Below are 18,763 nucleotides of genomic sequence, written 5' to 3' on the forward strand. Positions count from 1 at the left end.
AGAGAGAGAGAGAGTGTGTGTGTGTGTGTGTGTGTGTGTGTGTGTGAGAGAGAGAGAGAGAGAGAGAGAGAGAGAGAGTGTGTTTGTGTGTGTGTGTGTGTGAGAGAGAGAGAGAGAGAGAGAGAGAGAGAGATAAAAGCTAAAAACCAATTAGACATTTTTAAGAGGATAGACACAAGATGGGAAAGGAAATCTGGAATGACAGATGAAAGAAGGATGGAGATGAATGAAACATAATTTATTGATGCCATAATATAATGGGAAGGAAGGAAGAAGCAACATGTGGATTGATAGATGGAGGAAAATACGGATAATCAGATAAAAAGCTGTGTCGTTGATGTCAAACGGACGAAAAGATTATAAACGGATGGAAACCTATTATTCTCATTGGGATGGAAGGAAAGAAGGATGGACAAATAGAGGAGTAGAAGATATTTTAATGATCCCACTTGTGGATCGGTAGATGGGAAGAGGTTGATGAATGGTTCATTTATTGATGAATGGATGGATGGATGGATGGATGGATGGATGGATGGATGGATAACTGATAGGTAAAAGAGAATTAACTGATGTCGGAGAGGAGGATGGACATGTGGATGGATGGATGATGAACACCACAGATACGGTTTAGAAGGTGGAGTTGTGAATGGGTGAATAAGTGTTTGAACAAATGAATGGTTAGATGGATGATAGATGGTTGGATGGACAGAGAAGGTCAGATGAAAAGAAGATACTTTAATGATGCTATGAAAACGGACAGACGGATGGATAGAAAGAATGAAAGACAGAAGGAAGATACTTCAGTGATGTATGAAAAGTAGACTGACGGATGGATGGATGGATGGATGGATAAATGGATGGATGGATGGGCGAAGGTGAGGTAAAGTGTAGTAAAAACAATAGTCTATATATTTATATTGTGTATTTTTACCTGAATGTTGAGAACATTAACAGTTTCAGCTACAAGAGACTACAAATTCATCTCATCTGTGATGTTGTAGGGAAAGTAGACTGATGGATGGATGGATGGATGGATGGATTCATCTCATCTGTGATGTTGTATGGAAAGTAGACTGATGATGGATGGATGGATGGATGGATGGATGGATGGATTCATCTCATCTGTGATGTTCTATGGAAAGTAGACTGATGGATGGATGGATGGATTCATCTCATCTGTGATGTTGTATGGAAAGTAGACTGATGATGGATGGATGGATGGATGGATGGATTCATCTCATCTGTGATGTTGTATGGAAAGTAGACTGATGATGGATGGATGGATGGATTCATCTCATCTGTGATGTTGTATTGAAAGTAGACTGATGGATGGATGGATGAATGGATGGATGGATTCATCTCATCTGTGATGTTGTATGGAAAGTAGACTGATGATGGATGGATGGATTCATCTCATCTGTGATGTTGTATGGAAAGTAGACTGATGGATGGATGGATGAATGGATGGATGGATTCATCTCATCTGTGATGTTGTATGGAAAGTAGACTGATGGATGGATGGATAGATGGATGGATTCATCTCATCTGTGATGTTGTATGGAAAGTAGACTGATGATGGATGGATGGATGGATGGATGGATGGATTCATCTCATCTGTGATGATGTATGGAAAGTAGACTGATGGATGGACGGATGAATGGATGGATGGATGGATTCATCTCATCTGTGATGTTGTATGGAAAGTAGACTGATGATGGATGGATGGATGGATGGATGGATGGATTCATCTCATCTGTGATGATGTATGGAAAGTAGACTGATGGATGGACGGATGAATGGATGGATGGATGGATTCATCTCATCTGTGATGTTGTATGGAAAGTAGACTGATGGATGGATGGATGGATTCATCTCATCTGTGATGTTGTATGGAAAGTAGACTGATGATGGATGGATGGATGGATGGATGGATTCATCTCATCTGTGATGTTGTATGGAAAGTAGACTGATGGATGGATGGATGGATGGATGGAGTCATCTCATCTGTGATGTTGTATGGAAAGTAGACTGATGATGGATGGATGGATGGATTCATCTCATCTGTGATGTTGTATTGAAAGTAGACTGATGGATGGATGGATGAATGGATGGATGGATTCATCTCATCTGTGATGTTGTATGGAAAGTAGACTGATGGATGGATGGATGGATGGATTCATCTCATCTGTGATGTTGCATGGAAAGTAGACTGATGGATGGATGGATGAATGGATGGATGGATGGATTCATCTCATCTGTGATGTGTGTGTTTTCTCTTAACTCTGTTGTTCATATTACTCAGTGTGAGTTGTTTGAGTATCTGTTTAGAATAATACAAAAGGATGTGATTTGAGGTACAGTATAACGGAGCATTTGTGTGCAGCAGGTGAATAGAGAGTGTGTGTTTTTTGTGTGTCGGTGTGTATCGCTCGTTAATCGGTTCATTCATGTGTGAATTCTCCGAAGAACCTCTTCAGGAACAGAGGCGCGGACGGACAGCTGGCTGTCAGTGTGCGCGCATCAAAGGTCCTTTTAGCTAGCATGAGCTGGGAGACGCTGCTAGCGTGTGGTCGAGAACAAAAGCTATTCAGGTTTCAATCGCTAATGAGCTTCAATCGACGAAGGCTACCGAGGCACTTCCGCTCGCTAATGAACCGGTGAAGCACCCGTGGGCGCGTTAGCACGCCGGATTATCACTTCAGCACGAGATGCGAGCTAATGCACGTTCTTGTGATGATCATGGAAACGCTATTAGGCTCGTGAAGTCTCTTCCGTCGTTAGGACGCACTGGCGAAGCACACACGAAGCCCGAAGCTTGCTCTAATGAACACACACGCACACACACACGCGCGCACACGCACACGACTTAATGACTAGAACTTAAATGTCACATCCCATTATGAGCACCGGCTTTTGCCTCAAGAAGAAAAAAAAAACAACAACTAGATAGTGGGAAAGTGAATGTGTCTCTCTCCGTCTCAGCAACGTGTTTTTGCAAGTTCAATTAATGACTAATTCCTTCATCTGTCACTTATTTAAAAAAAAAAAAAAGAGAAAAGAGCTATTACTGCTCTGATAAAGCAGATGGACTGTTTTGTCTGGCATATGTTGTGCATTCATTAGGATGTTTATAACTACATCACACACACACACACACACACACACACTGGAGAGTTCGGATGTGTTAAAGTGTCCCAACACAAGACGTTCCTTCTTCTCCTTAACAATCTTGTACACAAAAACTGTACCGTTGTGTCGGTGTGTGTCCGTTCCATCGGCTGCGGTGGTGGGGGGTGGTGGTGGGGGGTAGTGGAAGGGAAATACACTTACAGATTAGATTATTGTAAAGCAGTGTATCAGAGTACGACGTGGTCTGGTTGTTTAACTCTCTTTCCATTTTGAAGCAACAAGGTGATAAAACACAAACATGGCAACACAAAAGTCTGCAAACACAGGAGGACATGTGACCCCAGGAACACAGGAGGACATGTGACCCCAAGGAACACAGGAGGACATGTGACCCCAGGAACACAGGAGGACATGTGACCCCAAGGAACACAGGAGGACATGTGACCCCAGGAACACAGGAGGACATGTGACCCCAAGGAACACAGGAGGACATGTGACCCCAGGAACACAGGAGGACATGTGACCCCAAGGAACACAGGAGGACATGTGACCCCAGGAACACAGGAGGACATGTGACCCCAGGAACACAGGAGGACATGTGACCCCAGGAACACAGGAGGACATGTGACCCCAGGAACACAGGAGGACATGTGACCCCAAGGAACACAGGAGGACATGTGACCCCAGGAACACAGGAGGACATGTGACCCCAGGAACACAGGAGGACATGTGACCCCAGGAACACAGGAGGACATGTGACCCCAGGAACACAGGACTCTCTGAAGATAAAATGGAATAGTTACGACAGGATTCTGTGAACACAGGAACGTGTGAACATCAAGCCCAGAAAACAGTTCTCCTGGAACATACGGTAGTGAGAAAAGTGTTGGCCCCCTTCCTGATTTTAATGTTTCAGAACATCATTCATTCATTCATCTTCTACCGCTTATCTGAACTACCTCGGGTCACGGGGAGCCTGTGCCTATCTCAGGCGTCATCGGGCATCAAGGTAGGATACACCCTGGATGGAGTGCCAACCCATCACAGGGCACACACACACTCTCATTCACTCACACAATCACACACTACGGACAATTTTCCAGAGATGCCAATCAACCTACCATGCATGTCTTTGGACCGGGGGAGGAAACCGGAGTACCCGGAGGAAACCCCCGAGGCACGGGGAGAACATGCAAACTCCACACACACAAGGTGGAGGCGGGAATCGAACCCCCAACCCTGGAGGTGTGAGGCCAACGTGCTAACCACGAAGCCACCGTGACCCCCAAGGTCCTTATTATTAAAGGAAAACAAAATATAAACCCACGTGGCCATGTGTGAAAAAGTGTTTGCCCCCCTGTTAAAACATAACTGTGGTTTATCACACCTGAGCTTAATTTCTCTAGCCACACCCACACCTGATTACTGCCACATCTGTTCACAATCAAGAAATCACTTAAGACCTGACTGACAAAGTGAAGTAGACCAAAAGATCCTCAAAAGCTACACATCATGCCGAGATCCAAAGAAATTCCAGAACAAACGAGAAAGAAATTAATTAAGATCCATCACTCTGAAAAAGGTTATAAAGCCTTTACCTGGAACAGTGGAGAACCTTCCCAGGAGCAGCCGACCGACCATACTTACCCCAAGAGCGCAGCGACGACTCATCCAAGATGTCACAAAAAGACCCCACAACAACATCCAAAGAACTGCAGGTCTCACTTGCCTCAGTTAAGGTCAGTGTTCATGACTCCACCATAAGAAGGAGACTGGACAAAAATGGCTCTGCATGGCAGAGTTCTGCTGCTGAACAAAAAGAACATAAAGGATCATCTCAGATTTACCAGAAAACATCTTGATGATCCCCAAGACTTTTGGGAAAATACTCTGTGGACTGATGAGACAAGAGCTGAACATTATTTAAGGTGTGTGTCCCGTTACATCTGGTGTAAAAGTAACACTGCATCTCAGAAACAGAACATCATACCAACAGTAAAACATGGTGGTGGTAGTGTGATGGTCTGGGGCTGTTTTACTGCTTCAGGACCTGGAAGACTTGCTGTGATAAACAGAACCATGAATTCTGCTGTCTACCAAAAAATCCTGAAGGACAAAGTGCGGCCATCTGTTCGTGACCTCAAGCTGAAGGAAACCTGGGTTCTGCAGCAGGACAATGATCCAAAACACACCAGCAAGTCCAACTCTGAATGGCTGAAGATAAACAAAATGAAGACTTTGGAGCGGCCGAGTCAAAGTCCTGACCTGAATCCTATTGAGATGCTGTGGCAGAACCTTAAAAAGGTGGTTCATGCTCGAAAACCCTCCAATGTGGCTGAATTACAACAATTCTGTAAAGATGTGTGGACCAAAATTCCTCCACAACCTCAGCTGTAACAGACTCACTGCAAGTTATCACTAAAGCTTGACTGCAGTTCTTGCTGCTAAGGGTGGACCAACCAGTTATTAGGTTTAGGGGGCAAACACTTTTTCACGCAGGACCAGTTACCTTCATGTCCTCATTTAACACATCCATATATCTCCTCTTTGTCCTTCCTCTTGACCTCATACCTGCAGCTCCATCTCCAACATCCTTCTACCAATATAACCATCTCCCTCCTCTGTACATGTCCAAACCATCTCAATCTAGACTCTCTGTCCTTGTCCCCAAAACAGCCAGGAGCTGAGGAACATGGAATCCTGGGTATATAGGAGCTGAGGAACATGGAATCCTAAGTATATAGGAGCTGAGGAACATGGAATCCTAAGTATATAGGAGCTGAGGAACATGGAATCCTAAGTATATACTGTAGGAGCTGAGGAACATGGAATCCTGGGTATTACAGGAGCTGAGGAACATGGAATCCTAAGTATTTAGGAGCTGAGGAACATGGAATCCTGGGTATATAGGAGCTGAGGAACATGGAATCCTGGGTATATAGGAGCTGAGGAACATGGAATCCTGGGTATACAGGAGCTGAGGAACATGGAATCCTGGGTATATAGGAGCTGAGGAACATGGAATCCTGAGAACGTATGGCTGAGACACAGCACAGTGGGATCGTAAGGCCTGGGGAACATGGATTCCTGGAAATATGAGACGGAAACTTTGGGCTTAATAAAAACAAGGCCCTGGGTATAAATGTGACGTAGCGAAGGCAATTTGCTCTCACAGGAGGCAGAGTTTATTAACAGCTTATTAATTCTGTTCATCATTTGTGTAGAATTTTGTGGAATTACTGCACCACAGTGCACCAGTTTAAACACCACATACTGAGGCTTTAGGATGATGTAACTGGGTCCATGTGCTAACAAACAGAAAATCCTGAGCTTAGGTGTTTGTGTGTGTGTGTGTGTGTGTGTGTGTGTGTGTGTTTACAGCAGCAGGGCGTAGGAGGAGAACTGGTAGAGAAAGAAAGAAATGAGGGAGAGGAAGGTCAGTGGTGACGATTAGAAGAGGAAGAGTCTCAGCAATCTTGACAGCCTGGAGTGTGAGCAGAATAACTCAAACACACACACACACACACACACACACACACGCTTTTTTCCTTCACTCTTGTGCATGTATTCTCTATCTCTCCGACTCCTGCTGTGCCACCTCTAACGTTCATTTAATAATTATCTCATATTAAGATGTGTCCACCGGTATGTGGTCTAATGCCACAAAGAAACACCCAAATCAGAGGAGCCTGGTTTTCATGATGGTCATGATTGTGTTCTTAAAGCTGTCATTATAGAAAACACACACACACACAAACACACACACATGTGGGGAAGTGACATTTTTGAGTGTGCGTGTGTGTGCGTGTGTATGCATGTGTATGTGTGTGTGTGCGCGTGTGTGTGTGTGTATTGGTCAAGGACAAGTCATCACCATGAAGCATCAATATTCAATAAACCTCATAATTAAACCAAACAGAAAAAAGTGCTGTGTTTATCTTTAGGTTGGTTTTTCAGACAGAATGTTATTAATGTTTACTGTTGAATGATTCTGACATATTAAATGTGTAATGAATCCTTTGTTAAATGTCACAGCAGCAGAACCCTGGTCCCTTCCTGGTCCCTTCCTGGTCTCTCCCTGGTCCCTTCGTGTGCCGTGGGCCCCCCCCCCCCCCCCGGTCTCTCCGCGGTCTCTCCCCGGTCCCTCGGTCTCTCCCTGGTCCCCCCGGTCTCTCCCTGGTCCCCCCGTCTCTCCCTGGTCCCCCCAGTCTCTCCCTGGTCCCCCCGGTCTCTCCCTGGTCCCCCCAGTCTCTCCCTGGTCCCCCCGGTCTCTCCCTGGTCCCCCCAGTCTCTCCCTGGTCCCCCCAGTCTCTCCCTGGTCCCTTCCTGGTCCCTCCCTGAACATCGTGAGTTTCAGTACGGAACGGCGTGAGATTCAGTACGGAACGGTGTGAGATTCAGTACGGAACGGCGTGAGATTCAGTACGGAACGGCGTGAGATTCAGTACGGAACGGCGTGAGACTGACGAGGAACCGGCGAAATAAAAAGCCATTTACAGTAGAGCGAGTCTGTAGCATTACTTTCATGTTTAATAGAGCTTTATCTGTGTGGATGACATCGACCCAGCCGAACAGTCCACACACACACACACACACACACACACACACACACACACACACACACACACACACCTCTCCTACATGTCTCACCCGATTCCCACCTCCATTCATCCTCATAAATCACATTGACGCTGGTGTGCACTCCTCTTTCTCTCTGTCGCTTCTTCTACAATCACATTCTTCCCTCTTACTTTCATCCTTTCAGCCTCCCCTCATCTCTTCTCTCCTTTCTTTCCTATTGTCTATTCATTATTCTTTATTACACTCCCCCAGTCTAGACTCTCTCTCTCTCTCTCTCTCTCTCTCTCTCTTTATCCCTCTCTTGACTTTCATTCTTCTCTCTCCAGTGGTCCATCTTCATGCTGTCATCTTCCTCATCCTTTCATTCTCTTCTTTTTTCTGTCTTCTTTTCTCGGTCGTTCGTTCGATCCGGTTTTCCAACATCCAACTTTCTTTTCCTCCATTTTATCTTCTTTATTCGCTCTTCTCTTCTTTCACTTTCGCTCTGTGTATTCTTCCGTTTTTCGTTTGTTCCTTACGGTTTCCTTCACTCCGTCTTTTTCATTTCTTACTCGGTCTCATTTTTTTCTCTCTCTTTTTCTTTCTCTCTTCTTCATTCTATATTTCCTCCTTCATATCTTATATCTTATTGATGGAGGTTCTCTATTAGCTAATATCTTAATTAGACTTCATTTAAAACCTCGTGCTGTTTACTGAACAGTGAACCTCGTTAATGTCCGACGTGCTCGTTAAACAGAACCAGATTAAAGGCTGCACACATTGTCATATTTTCTTGTGACTGTCGCAGGATCTTTGGGCCAAACAGACTGTACAAAGCCATTAATCATCACCAAATCAATTTTCATCTCTAGCTTTTTTCACGCTAGACTTATTTTAGGGATATAAATTGGCTACAAGGGTTTTAGTCAATACGAACTTCACTGAGCTCGAACGTCCCCAGATTCTACTTTTAACCGGAGAAAAAACGAATATCGAAGGACGCGAGGCCGAGAGAACGACGAGACGAACGATAAAAGAGATACAAGATAATTCTATAAAACAAGAGGTTAAAAAGGACCAGAGATTAAAAAATGTGATGAATAAACTGATACGTTAGAAGCAGAAGAGATAAAGAGAGGATGTAAGATAAACACGGCGAGGGGACATGAGAAAGGTGAGAGAGGACAAAGAGACCAGATTTAAAAAAATAGGACGCTCGGTTAACTGGGACGGAAACAAAGTTCGATCAAATAAATGAAACCAAAATAAAACAAAAGTCGAATAATTACAGGAAAGATTCAACAATAGGAAGTGAAAATTAACACTAATTCTAAAGTCCGTAAATATTCGGACGTTAACAAAGCTATTGCTCTTTTTCTGTCGGTTACAGTATTTACACACTGGGACCAAAAGTAATGTTCCAATCTGTGAATATGTGACCAACTTTACTTAAGACGCCGAGGCGCTTTTTTCCTTCTCGATAGGTGAGTAACGTTGGTTTTGCTTTGTTACACAGAACTAATATATGTCTTTGTCCTTTACATGATTATGCTTGTGTGTCATTTTTGCTTGTTTGTTTATCTACAATCGTATTGTTCTTCCCTTCAGCTATGATAAAGACACATTTCTTTCCATTAGTTGCCTGGGTTACGTATGTATGTGTGGGCGGAGCTATCGATACAGGGGTGGGACCCATTTGGGTTAGGGGCGTTGTTATGTTCTATGTTTGTGGGTTCGGCGTTTTGTTTGTTCTTTCTCTCTCTCTCTCTTTGCTCCACTATCTATCTTTTGAGATCCCTACCATTGGACACTTCCTGTCAATCTTCATTATCCTGTGTGACGTCACCCGTTGAGCCACCAGTCAACCAGAATCCGAATCAGGATTAGAATCAGAAACAGAGACAGAAACAAAAGGAGAAAGAAGATGTGTGCTAATTTGTTAGAGGGCTCTATTGTTGTTCATTCGGTTTTAGTATGTCAGACTGTTCATGTATCCCAATTTGTTAGTTACTTTGTGTATGTGACTTGAGGGTCACTCTGTGTATGTGACTTGAGGGTCACTCTGTGTATGTGACTTGCAGGTCACTCTGTGTATGTGACTTGAGGGTCACTCTGTGTATGTGACTTGAGGGTCACTCTGTGTATGTGACTTGAGGGTCACTCTGTGTATGTGACTTGAGGGTCACTCTGTGTATGTGACTTGCGGGTCACTCTGTGTATGTGACTTGAGGGTCACTTTGTGTATGTGACTTGAGGGTCACTCTGTGTATGTGACTTGAGGGTCACTCTGTGTATGTGACTTGAGGGTCACTTTGTGTATGTGACTTGAGGGTCACTCTGTGTATGTGACTTGCGGGTCACTCTGTGTATGTGACTTGCGGGTCACTCTGTGTATGTGACTTGAGGGTCACTCTGTGTATGTGACTTGAGGGTCACTCTGTGTATGTGACTTGAGGGTCACTCTGTGTATGTGACTTGAGGGTCACTCTGTGTATGTGACTTGAGGGTCACTCTGTGTATGTGACTTGAGGGTCACTCTGTGTATGTGACTTGAGGGTCACTCTGTGTATGTGACTTGAGGGTCACTCTGTGTACGTGACTTGAGGGTCACTTTGTGTACGTGACTTGAGGGTCACTTTGTGTACGTGACTTGCGGGTCACTCTGTGTATGTGACTTGCGGGTCACTCTGTGTATGTGACTTGAGGGTCACTTTGTGTACGTGACTTGCGGGTCACTTTGTGTATGTGACTTGAGGGTCACTCGTTCTGTATCTGGATGCTTGTGTTTCTTCGCTTTGTGGATATGACTTTGTTTATATTGGGGTAAACTGGACAGGTGAGTACGTCACGTGACATACATTATGCAACACGTAGGTAAGCTTTTCTGTATTAGACACACTAGGTTAGGAGCGCGTGCCACCCTCTGTATCATTTGTTTGGATAAGAAGTATAGGTTAGTCATCGACGCTGAAGATTTGTTATTACTTTCCTTTGTAGTTTAGGTTAGAGGATTAAGTTCAAGTTAGCGTGTTTTTGTTTTGCTTATGGGGGCACGGTGGCTTAGTGGTTAGCACGTTCGCCTCACACCTCCAGGGTTGAGGGTTCGATTCCCACCTCCACCTTGTGTGTGTGGAGTTTGCATGTTCTCCCCGTGCCTCGGGGGTTTCCTCCGGGTACTCCGGTTTCCTCCCCCGGTCCAAAGACATGCATGGTAGGTTGATTGGCATCTCTGGAAAATTGTCCGTAGTGTGTGAGTGTGTGAGGGAATGAGAGTGTGTGTGTGTGTGTGTGTGTGTGCCCTGCAATGGGTTGGCACTCCGTCCAGGGTGTATCCTGCCTTGATGCCCGATGACGCCTGAGATAGGCACAGGCTCCCCGTGACCCGAGGTAGTTCAGATAAGCGGTAGAAGATGAATGAGTGAGTGAGTGTTTTGCTTATTTCTTTGTTTTGGCACCGCTCGTGTCTCTTTCCCCCTTTGTGTCTTTTGTTATCTTGTTTCTGTAGATATTGTAAATATTATCACCTTTGTCACCACCACTCGTATGATAATAGAGACAGGTTTTGCCCACTATTTGTTGTCCTTGTTGTTGATTGCCACATACACACTAGAAATCTAACTTTATAATCATTTCATATTGTTACATCCCAACCCCTAAACACCATTTGGGGTCGTAACAGGCGTGTTTGTTTTGGTGATTTTATGTCAACATTGGCTTTCAAACAACAGAGACCCCACCTTTAATCCCTCATTTTCTCACTTACAGATAACCATAAAATGTCTAGAGCTGGTTTCATCTGTTCATCCGTTGCTGTTGATATGAAGTCCATAGAGCTGTGACTGAAACTAAAGCAAGGCTTCAGGCTGAAAATAATCCAAACAAAGCCAGAAGAGAGAGTAACAACATTAGGAGTGGGCAGTTTAGGTTGATCTCTGCTGAGATCAGAGAAGCCGAGAGGCTCGGAGGAGGAACGGGAAACAAGTGAGATAGATGACAGAAGAAATGTTTTCCCTGGTGCAGAAAAACCCCTTCAGAACAGTCGCAGAGATGAAGAAGGTTCTCCAGGAGGTAGGCGTATCTGTGCCGAAGTCAACGACAAAGAGAAAACCGAGTAAATACAAAGGGTTTAACTACGAGATGAACGTCACCTCAAAAACCTTTGGAACAACATCCAGTAGACAGACGAGCAGATGTACAGCTGGATCGCACTGATGATGTGACTGCTGACAAAAGCAGCAGGATGAATTCTGAAGTTTATAGAAACATATTATCTGCTCACATTCAGACAAATGCTTCAGAACTCACTGGTCACTGGAGTTCCACACGGCAGACGGACCGTGACCGTGACCTCGGAGCGGAAATCCAAACAAACTTCAGGGTTTGTTTTTTTTTTTTACTCAGAGAATCGGAAGAAGTGGAAAGTTCTGCAACAGCCAAATGGATCCCATGACCTGAATCCAAATGAGCTGAACTTCACTGACTGAAGGAAAGACAAACCTCAGGAACAAGCAGGAAGTGAAGACAGTCTGACGAACTGAGCCAAGGATTCAGACTGACACATTAATTTGTGAACATGTTTTTTTTTTTTATTACTTTTGGTCAAACTAAATTAGCACTGAAAGCTCATCACTTCATTTCAGCTCATTTTCGCTTCATTAAAAGATCAACGTCCAATAATTTGTAGCCCTGACTGTATTAACAGAGGAAAAGTAATCAAATTAAACCGATAGACAAAAGATGAATGAATTATACACTGATGAAGGAAAATGAGATAAACACAGAAAACAAGTTCGGAAAGAAAAATAAAAAGGAAAACAATTTGAACTCATTAAACAAATGTAAAATGGAATAAATGAGATTCACCAACAAGAGAGATGAAAAACTAATGAGACAAAAAACATGACAAACGGATAAACGAGCGGAAAACGTGATGAACGAGAAACAAATAAAGAAGAAGTGTAAAATGACAAAAGCTGATAAACGAATGGAAAACAAAAAGGAAGTAAAAAGGAACCGAACGATAAACTAATGAGACGATCTGGTAAACGGGCAGAAATCAGAACAAACCGTTTGAAATAAAGGTGCAGTAATAAATCAGAGGAAAATAAACTGTTAAATGAGAGAGAAAAGAGATAAACAGGGGAACGCGAACCGTCCACGAGATAAACGAGACGAGATAAACGGATACAGATAAGGGGAATAAAGAGAGAAAAGGATAACGAGGTAAACAGATAAAGGCTGAATAAACTAATAGTAATGATGAGAGGAAAGTGAACAACAGATAAATGAGAGGAAAAGTGAGACACATTAATAACTAAGGGCCTTTTTACACCCGGTCACTTCATGTGTTGTCTCTGATCCGATATCTATCTGATTTGTTGAAACTGTTCCATTTACATTAGACCACATAAATGCATCTTGGCGAATCGGATATCGATCCGATCTTTCTACTCCCGCCCAAAATGCAAATATATTTTACCTCATTTCCGAGGTAATTGAAATGGAACACACTTTGGTGTGTGTGGTTTTCAGAACGCAATCAAAAAGAAGAGAACAGCGTTTACTGTTTGCTGCATTTTCGCTGGCGGCAGCAGCGCGTTTTAAGACCCGACGAGACACCTGGGTGAAAGATCACCTGAGTGACGTACTTCTGTTTGGGAGGAGTTTAGCGCTGACGTATGTGGCTTGAACAACCACATTCATTTACACCTGTCCAGTTTCATCTGAAACGCGTCCCAGACCACCTCCTGAAGGGGTTTGTACCATCGGATTTATATCTGTCTCCAAAACGTTTCGGAGGGCATTTAGACCTGGTCTTTTTACCATCGGATAGATATCAGATCACAGAAAACACATGAAGTGACCAGGTGTAAAAAGGCCCTTAGAGAATAAACCAACGAGCCGAGCCATGAAGGAGAGATAAATAGGAAAAACCTAGAAATCAGAACAGCTTTCATGTTGGTATGAAAAATAAAGCGATACACAAGAGAACGTGTCTGAATGGATAGAAACCCGGCGGTTACAGTAAATATAAACCTGAGCTCGTATTCATAAACATTCTTAGTGTAAAGAGTTTCTCCTGGTGACACAATCCTCAGAAACGTGGACGTTTCCCCTTAAATTCAAAGAGAAGATCTGAGTAAAGATAAAAGTCCTTCATAAAGCGTCTTAACCCTTAAAAGAGCTCATGAGGTCAAAAAGTGTTAGGAGAAGTGAGGAAAGAAACTCTTCATCCTCTTAAAGGTGAAGAGGGAGAAGAAATGTTTAATAATGATAGTGAGGTAATAAGATGATACAGATTAGATTGTGTAGGGATTATTTTTGTGACCAATCAGATTACAGATAACATCTCAGACTTTACTGTATATATATTCTGCCGCTATGGCGTTTACAGATACACTAACATCTCTGAAACAGAGCCGAAATGCTGTTGAGTAAGAAATGATATAATTTGTCTCTATGACATTTCTGCTCTGTGTCGGAGATGTTTACATTTACATTACATTTATTACATTTATAACATTTATAACATACAGATGTTAGAACATCTGTAATACGATCGGTCACGAACGTAATCCCTACACCATATAGACTCAAATATCTTAACATAGAGACAAAGTGAAGGTTTATAAACGACCAGATTTTAAAAGTCACCTAGTAACGGTGTAGAATTCCAAGCCCCGCCTCCTTTCTAGCAAGATTCCTAGTTAGATATTTTGAAGCTAAAATTCCGAGCTCTCTGAGATCATTCTGAGAATCTTTGTGAACACGAGCCCTGATGTTGACTTTCATTCATTCATCTTCTACCGCTTATCCGAACTACCTCGGGTCACGGGGAGCCTGTGCCTATCTCAGGCGTCATCGGGCATCAAGGCAGGATACACCCTGGACGGAGTGCCAACCCATCACAGGGCACACACACACACACACACTCATTCACTCAACGCACTCACACACTACGGACAATTTTCCAGAGATGCCAATCAACCTACCATGCATGTCTTTGGACCGGGGGAGGAAACCGGAGTACCCGGAGGAAACCCCCGAGGCACGGGGAGAACATGCAAACTCCACACACACAAGGTGGAGGCGGGAATCGAACCCCCAACCCTGGAGGTGTGAGGAGAACGTGCTAACCACTAAGCCACCGTGACCCCCCTCTGATGTTGACTTTTACTACCAAATTAAAACTAGCTATTAGTCATCATTAGTCATTTAGGTTTCAGTCCTGTTTGTTGTCCTGTTTCGGTGCCAGCTTTCGGCTCTTTATCCCCAGACACAGGCAGAACTTTATACAGGATTCCCCTCAGTGCCCAGACTGAATAAAGGAAAGGTGGAGGAGGGAAATCCTTGTTTGCTCAGATAAAACCTGGTTTTGAACTAAAGGCCAGAATCCACAGAGAGGCGGCATTTGAATCGTGCGGGTCGTCACGCTGCGCTCATCAATCTTTTATATTCGACGAGACTCTCGCGCTCGTGTCGTTTCTGCTTCCTCTACACTCATCTGCTTTAGCAAAGAGGAAATTTGTAATGTAAATGTTTAATGGGATCCTGCTAAAGTTAGGGGATTAAAGCGTAGGAGTGTGTGTGTGTGTGTGTGTGTGTGTGTGTGTGGGCTGGCTAAGACACTGAATCAGACCTACTTTCCATTAGGTTCTGTATTATATAACGAGGGATTTATGATAAATATATCAGATACACACTTGGATGTTCTAAAAGAAAAAAGCTGTTGTAGAGACGATGAAGCGACGATGTTCATCCTCGTTTTTATTCGATCTGAATATTTCATAAAGCAGAACTGAAACTTGGGCATTATCGAAAGCCTTAATGCTATTAATCTGAGAAGCCTTTGTGCTTTGTTAGAGGATGACAGGTGAGGGGGAAAAAAATGAACAGAATTAAAAGATTCTCTTAAAAGAGTCGACGTTAAAATGAACTGAACACAGTGAGAAATGATACATCGCTTCAACTCCCTCTAGTCTAGACAGTTTATTCTAACACTATAATATAAACACGTACGGTATATAAGCGCGATTCCGTACGTGCCGCCGTGACTATGTACCTGAAATGGTATTGATAGAATATTTAAATAGAAAGAAAGCATTTGCGTGCAAAGGGTGGAGTTCGTATAAAAGAGAGGGATTAAAGGTGGGGTCTCCGTTGTTTGAAAGCCAATAAAGAAATGTGTCTTTATCATAGCTGAAGTGAAGAACAATACGATTGTAGATAAACAAACAAGCAAAAATGACACACAAACATAATCATGTAAAGGACAAAGACATATATTAGTTCTGTGTAACAAAACAAAACCAACGTTACTCACCTATCGAGAAGGAAAAAAGCGCCTCGGCGTCTTAAGTAAAGTTGGTCACATATTCACAGATTGGAGTTTCCCGAGTCAATAACTCCTGAGCTAAACACTGTTACTACACAAAACACGGTTGTAGCTGCGTCTCTACATTACTACGATAGAAAAGAGGTGTTATTTGTGTAGTAACAGCGTTTAGCTCAGGAGTTATTGACTCAGGAAACTCCAATCTGTGAATATGTGACCAACTTCCTGCTCCTTCAGTTCTCTCCAGCGCTGGAAAGCTGATCCTATATTAACACGTCCTACTTCTTACCTTATCGTAAGTCTTTCTTCGCTTTCTTTCTTTGCTTTTATCCTCCATGTCAATGTTAAAACCGCTTTCTGCTAATGTCACACATGCGCACTGAACACTCTCTCCGCCCATATTGACAAGACACGCCCCTTTCTGCTCATTGGCTACACGTTAGTTTTGTTTTTGTTTAGTTTCTCAAACAACGGAGACCCCACCTTTAAGTCTGACTCTGGACATAAGTGCATTTTATTAATGTCATGCTGAAATCCAGACTGTATTTTGGCTGTAAACACACTACATAAAGCAAATTAAGGACAATAGTAAACATACTAATACGACAGCGTTCGCTCGTGAATCGTAGTTTTTCTTTTTCCTCTCATGAAGGATGTTCCATTCCGTATCAGTTTGTTGTGCTGCGGTTATTTTGTTGCTGTACTGTTTACATGAAACACTTCAGGCTCCACGTTCTAGATGTTCTAACTGGTGACATCGTTCGCTCTCGTTCAAACTACTCACCGAAATCGACGAACGCAGACTGGCCCACTTGTTTGATGTTCTCTGGTGCCTTCGCCGTGTAGTTCCTGGTGAAGTTTCCATCCTGAGCAAGAAGGACATTTGACATTTATTAAATAAATAAATAAATAAATACACACACACGCATTTGATTCCTCAACACACGATTTATCTGAGGGCTCTGAACTACAGCACGGCCGTCACTTCGCAGGCGGACGGAGCCGTCGGCACGGCTGTTAGGGAAACGCTGCTAATTTCGTTACGCGTGTGAACGAGGGAACGGTGAGTGACGCTATCAGAAGAATGAATGACGTACAGCACACGGTAAAGTAGCAGACGAGTGACACCGGGCCGGTTGCGATGACGGATACGTTCAGGCTGATCGACAGGTAAATGGAACCTACAGCACCACAACTTTCAGCTTCAGATCGCTTTCATGACACTGAAGATTTCTTTTAGAGAAACGTTCCAAAAGCTCCAGTAAAGTTCCTGACTAATGTTCTATATCTATTATACACTAATATATATACTCTGTGTTCTCGCTAGGATGTCTTGAGGTTCTACAAGAACTTAATCCATGTTTGGTTCTGTTCAAAACGTGTGTGTATATTTACTTAGTTCTTCTGTTCTTACAGGAACAGCAGGCAGCCGTTTCAGTTCTGCTACAAACATTAGAGTTAATATCTACTCAGTGTTCCTACAGGAGCTTCAGCTACTTTACTTCTGTCTCAAACGACGTAGTTGGTATCTACCTAGTGTTCTTCCTGGAACGTTAGCCATGCGTTTTTTTCGGCATGCGCGTATTTCCAGGGATTTCAGAACAGCGTAACAGATATTGCGTCTTCGGGTGGGCGTGGCCTATTTGATAATCTAACCCTAACCCTAGTTTTTGGTTGTTTATCTGTTTTCTAAAATAAATCTACCTGTATGACTGTTTTGTGCTTCGTAGTTCGCTGTTTTTTTTTTTTTTTTGAAAGATTGCGTTTTCCAAGACCTCCGGAAACACGCCCACTTTGCGTCATGGTAACGAAACCCCTGGAATTTAGTGAATGCCCGTTTTTTTCCGGTTGCAAATACGTACGCAGCGGGGTGTGTGTTAGCCTAGAGGTTAAGGTGTTGTGCTACCAATCGGAAGGTTGTGAGTTCGATTCTTACGTCCACCAAACAGCCACTGCTGGGCCCCTGGGCAAGGCCCTTAACCCTCAATTGCTCAGTTGTATAAAAATGTGATAAAAATCTAAGTCGCTCTGGTGCGTCTGCTAAATGCTGTAAATGTAAATGTTCTCACAGTAACAATGGCCATAATCTCATCAGGTTCTTTCCCCAACACTAGAGTTAATATCTATTTAGCGTTCTTACAGGAACGTCCCTCCTGTCTGTCCCAGGCGCTTCTTCTTTTACCTCACTTCTTCTGTGTGTATTCTGCTAGTCAGCCAGTCTTTAGCTTGCCATGCTAGTCCATATGCAATACAGTGTGCATGCTAACGTTTAATTAGCTAATTAACTAGAAGGCCAATGAATACAACGATGTTTCTCCTTCCATCTCTATCTGCCTCGTCCCAAACCGCTATCGTTTGGTCCATCACCGAGAGAGATCTATGGCTGTACAGGCAGGGTGTGATTGTGATTGGCAGGAAAAAAGCGATGGTGGAACACAGAGGAGACAGAACTGGGCCAGATAATACTAGTGCAGAGGAAATGTTGAATTAATTATAGTATGATTATATTGATTACAGACAGGGAATGGCTCAAGAACAGATGGAAACTGCTAGCTGTCCTACAGCCAACACTAATGAGACAGAAACATGCAAACACACACACGCACACACACACACACACACACACAACACCTAGCGACATAAATGCCGTCTCTCTGCGGTGAACGCGAGCTCAATAACGGAGAACGGACAGCTGGAGCTCCATATGGATCTAATAATGTGTGGATCAAAGCCACAGCA

The 18,763-nt window shown here is 43.4% G+C and overlaps 1 protein-coding gene across 1 annotated transcript in view; it reads right to left on the reverse strand.

The window, feature by feature from the left end:
- The window catches only part of itfg1 (integrin alpha FG-GAP repeat containing 1), a 148,296-nt gene that overhangs the window by 90,480 nt on the left and 39,053 nt on the right, over positions 1 to 18,763 (reverse strand). The window contains exon 8 of the mRNA XM_060859511.1: positions 16,809 to 16,890. Coding sequence (XP_060715494.1) covers positions 16,809 to 16,890 — 82 coding nt within the window. The remainder of the gene's footprint in view (positions 1 to 16,808; positions 16,891 to 18,763) is intronic.

This window comes from Tachysurus vachellii, chromosome 23 (assembly GCF_030014155.1).
Source record: "Tachysurus vachellii isolate PV-2020 chromosome 23, HZAU_Pvac_v1, whole genome shotgun sequence".
NCBI lineage: Eukaryota > Metazoa > Chordata > Actinopteri > Siluriformes > Bagridae > Tachysurus > Tachysurus vachellii.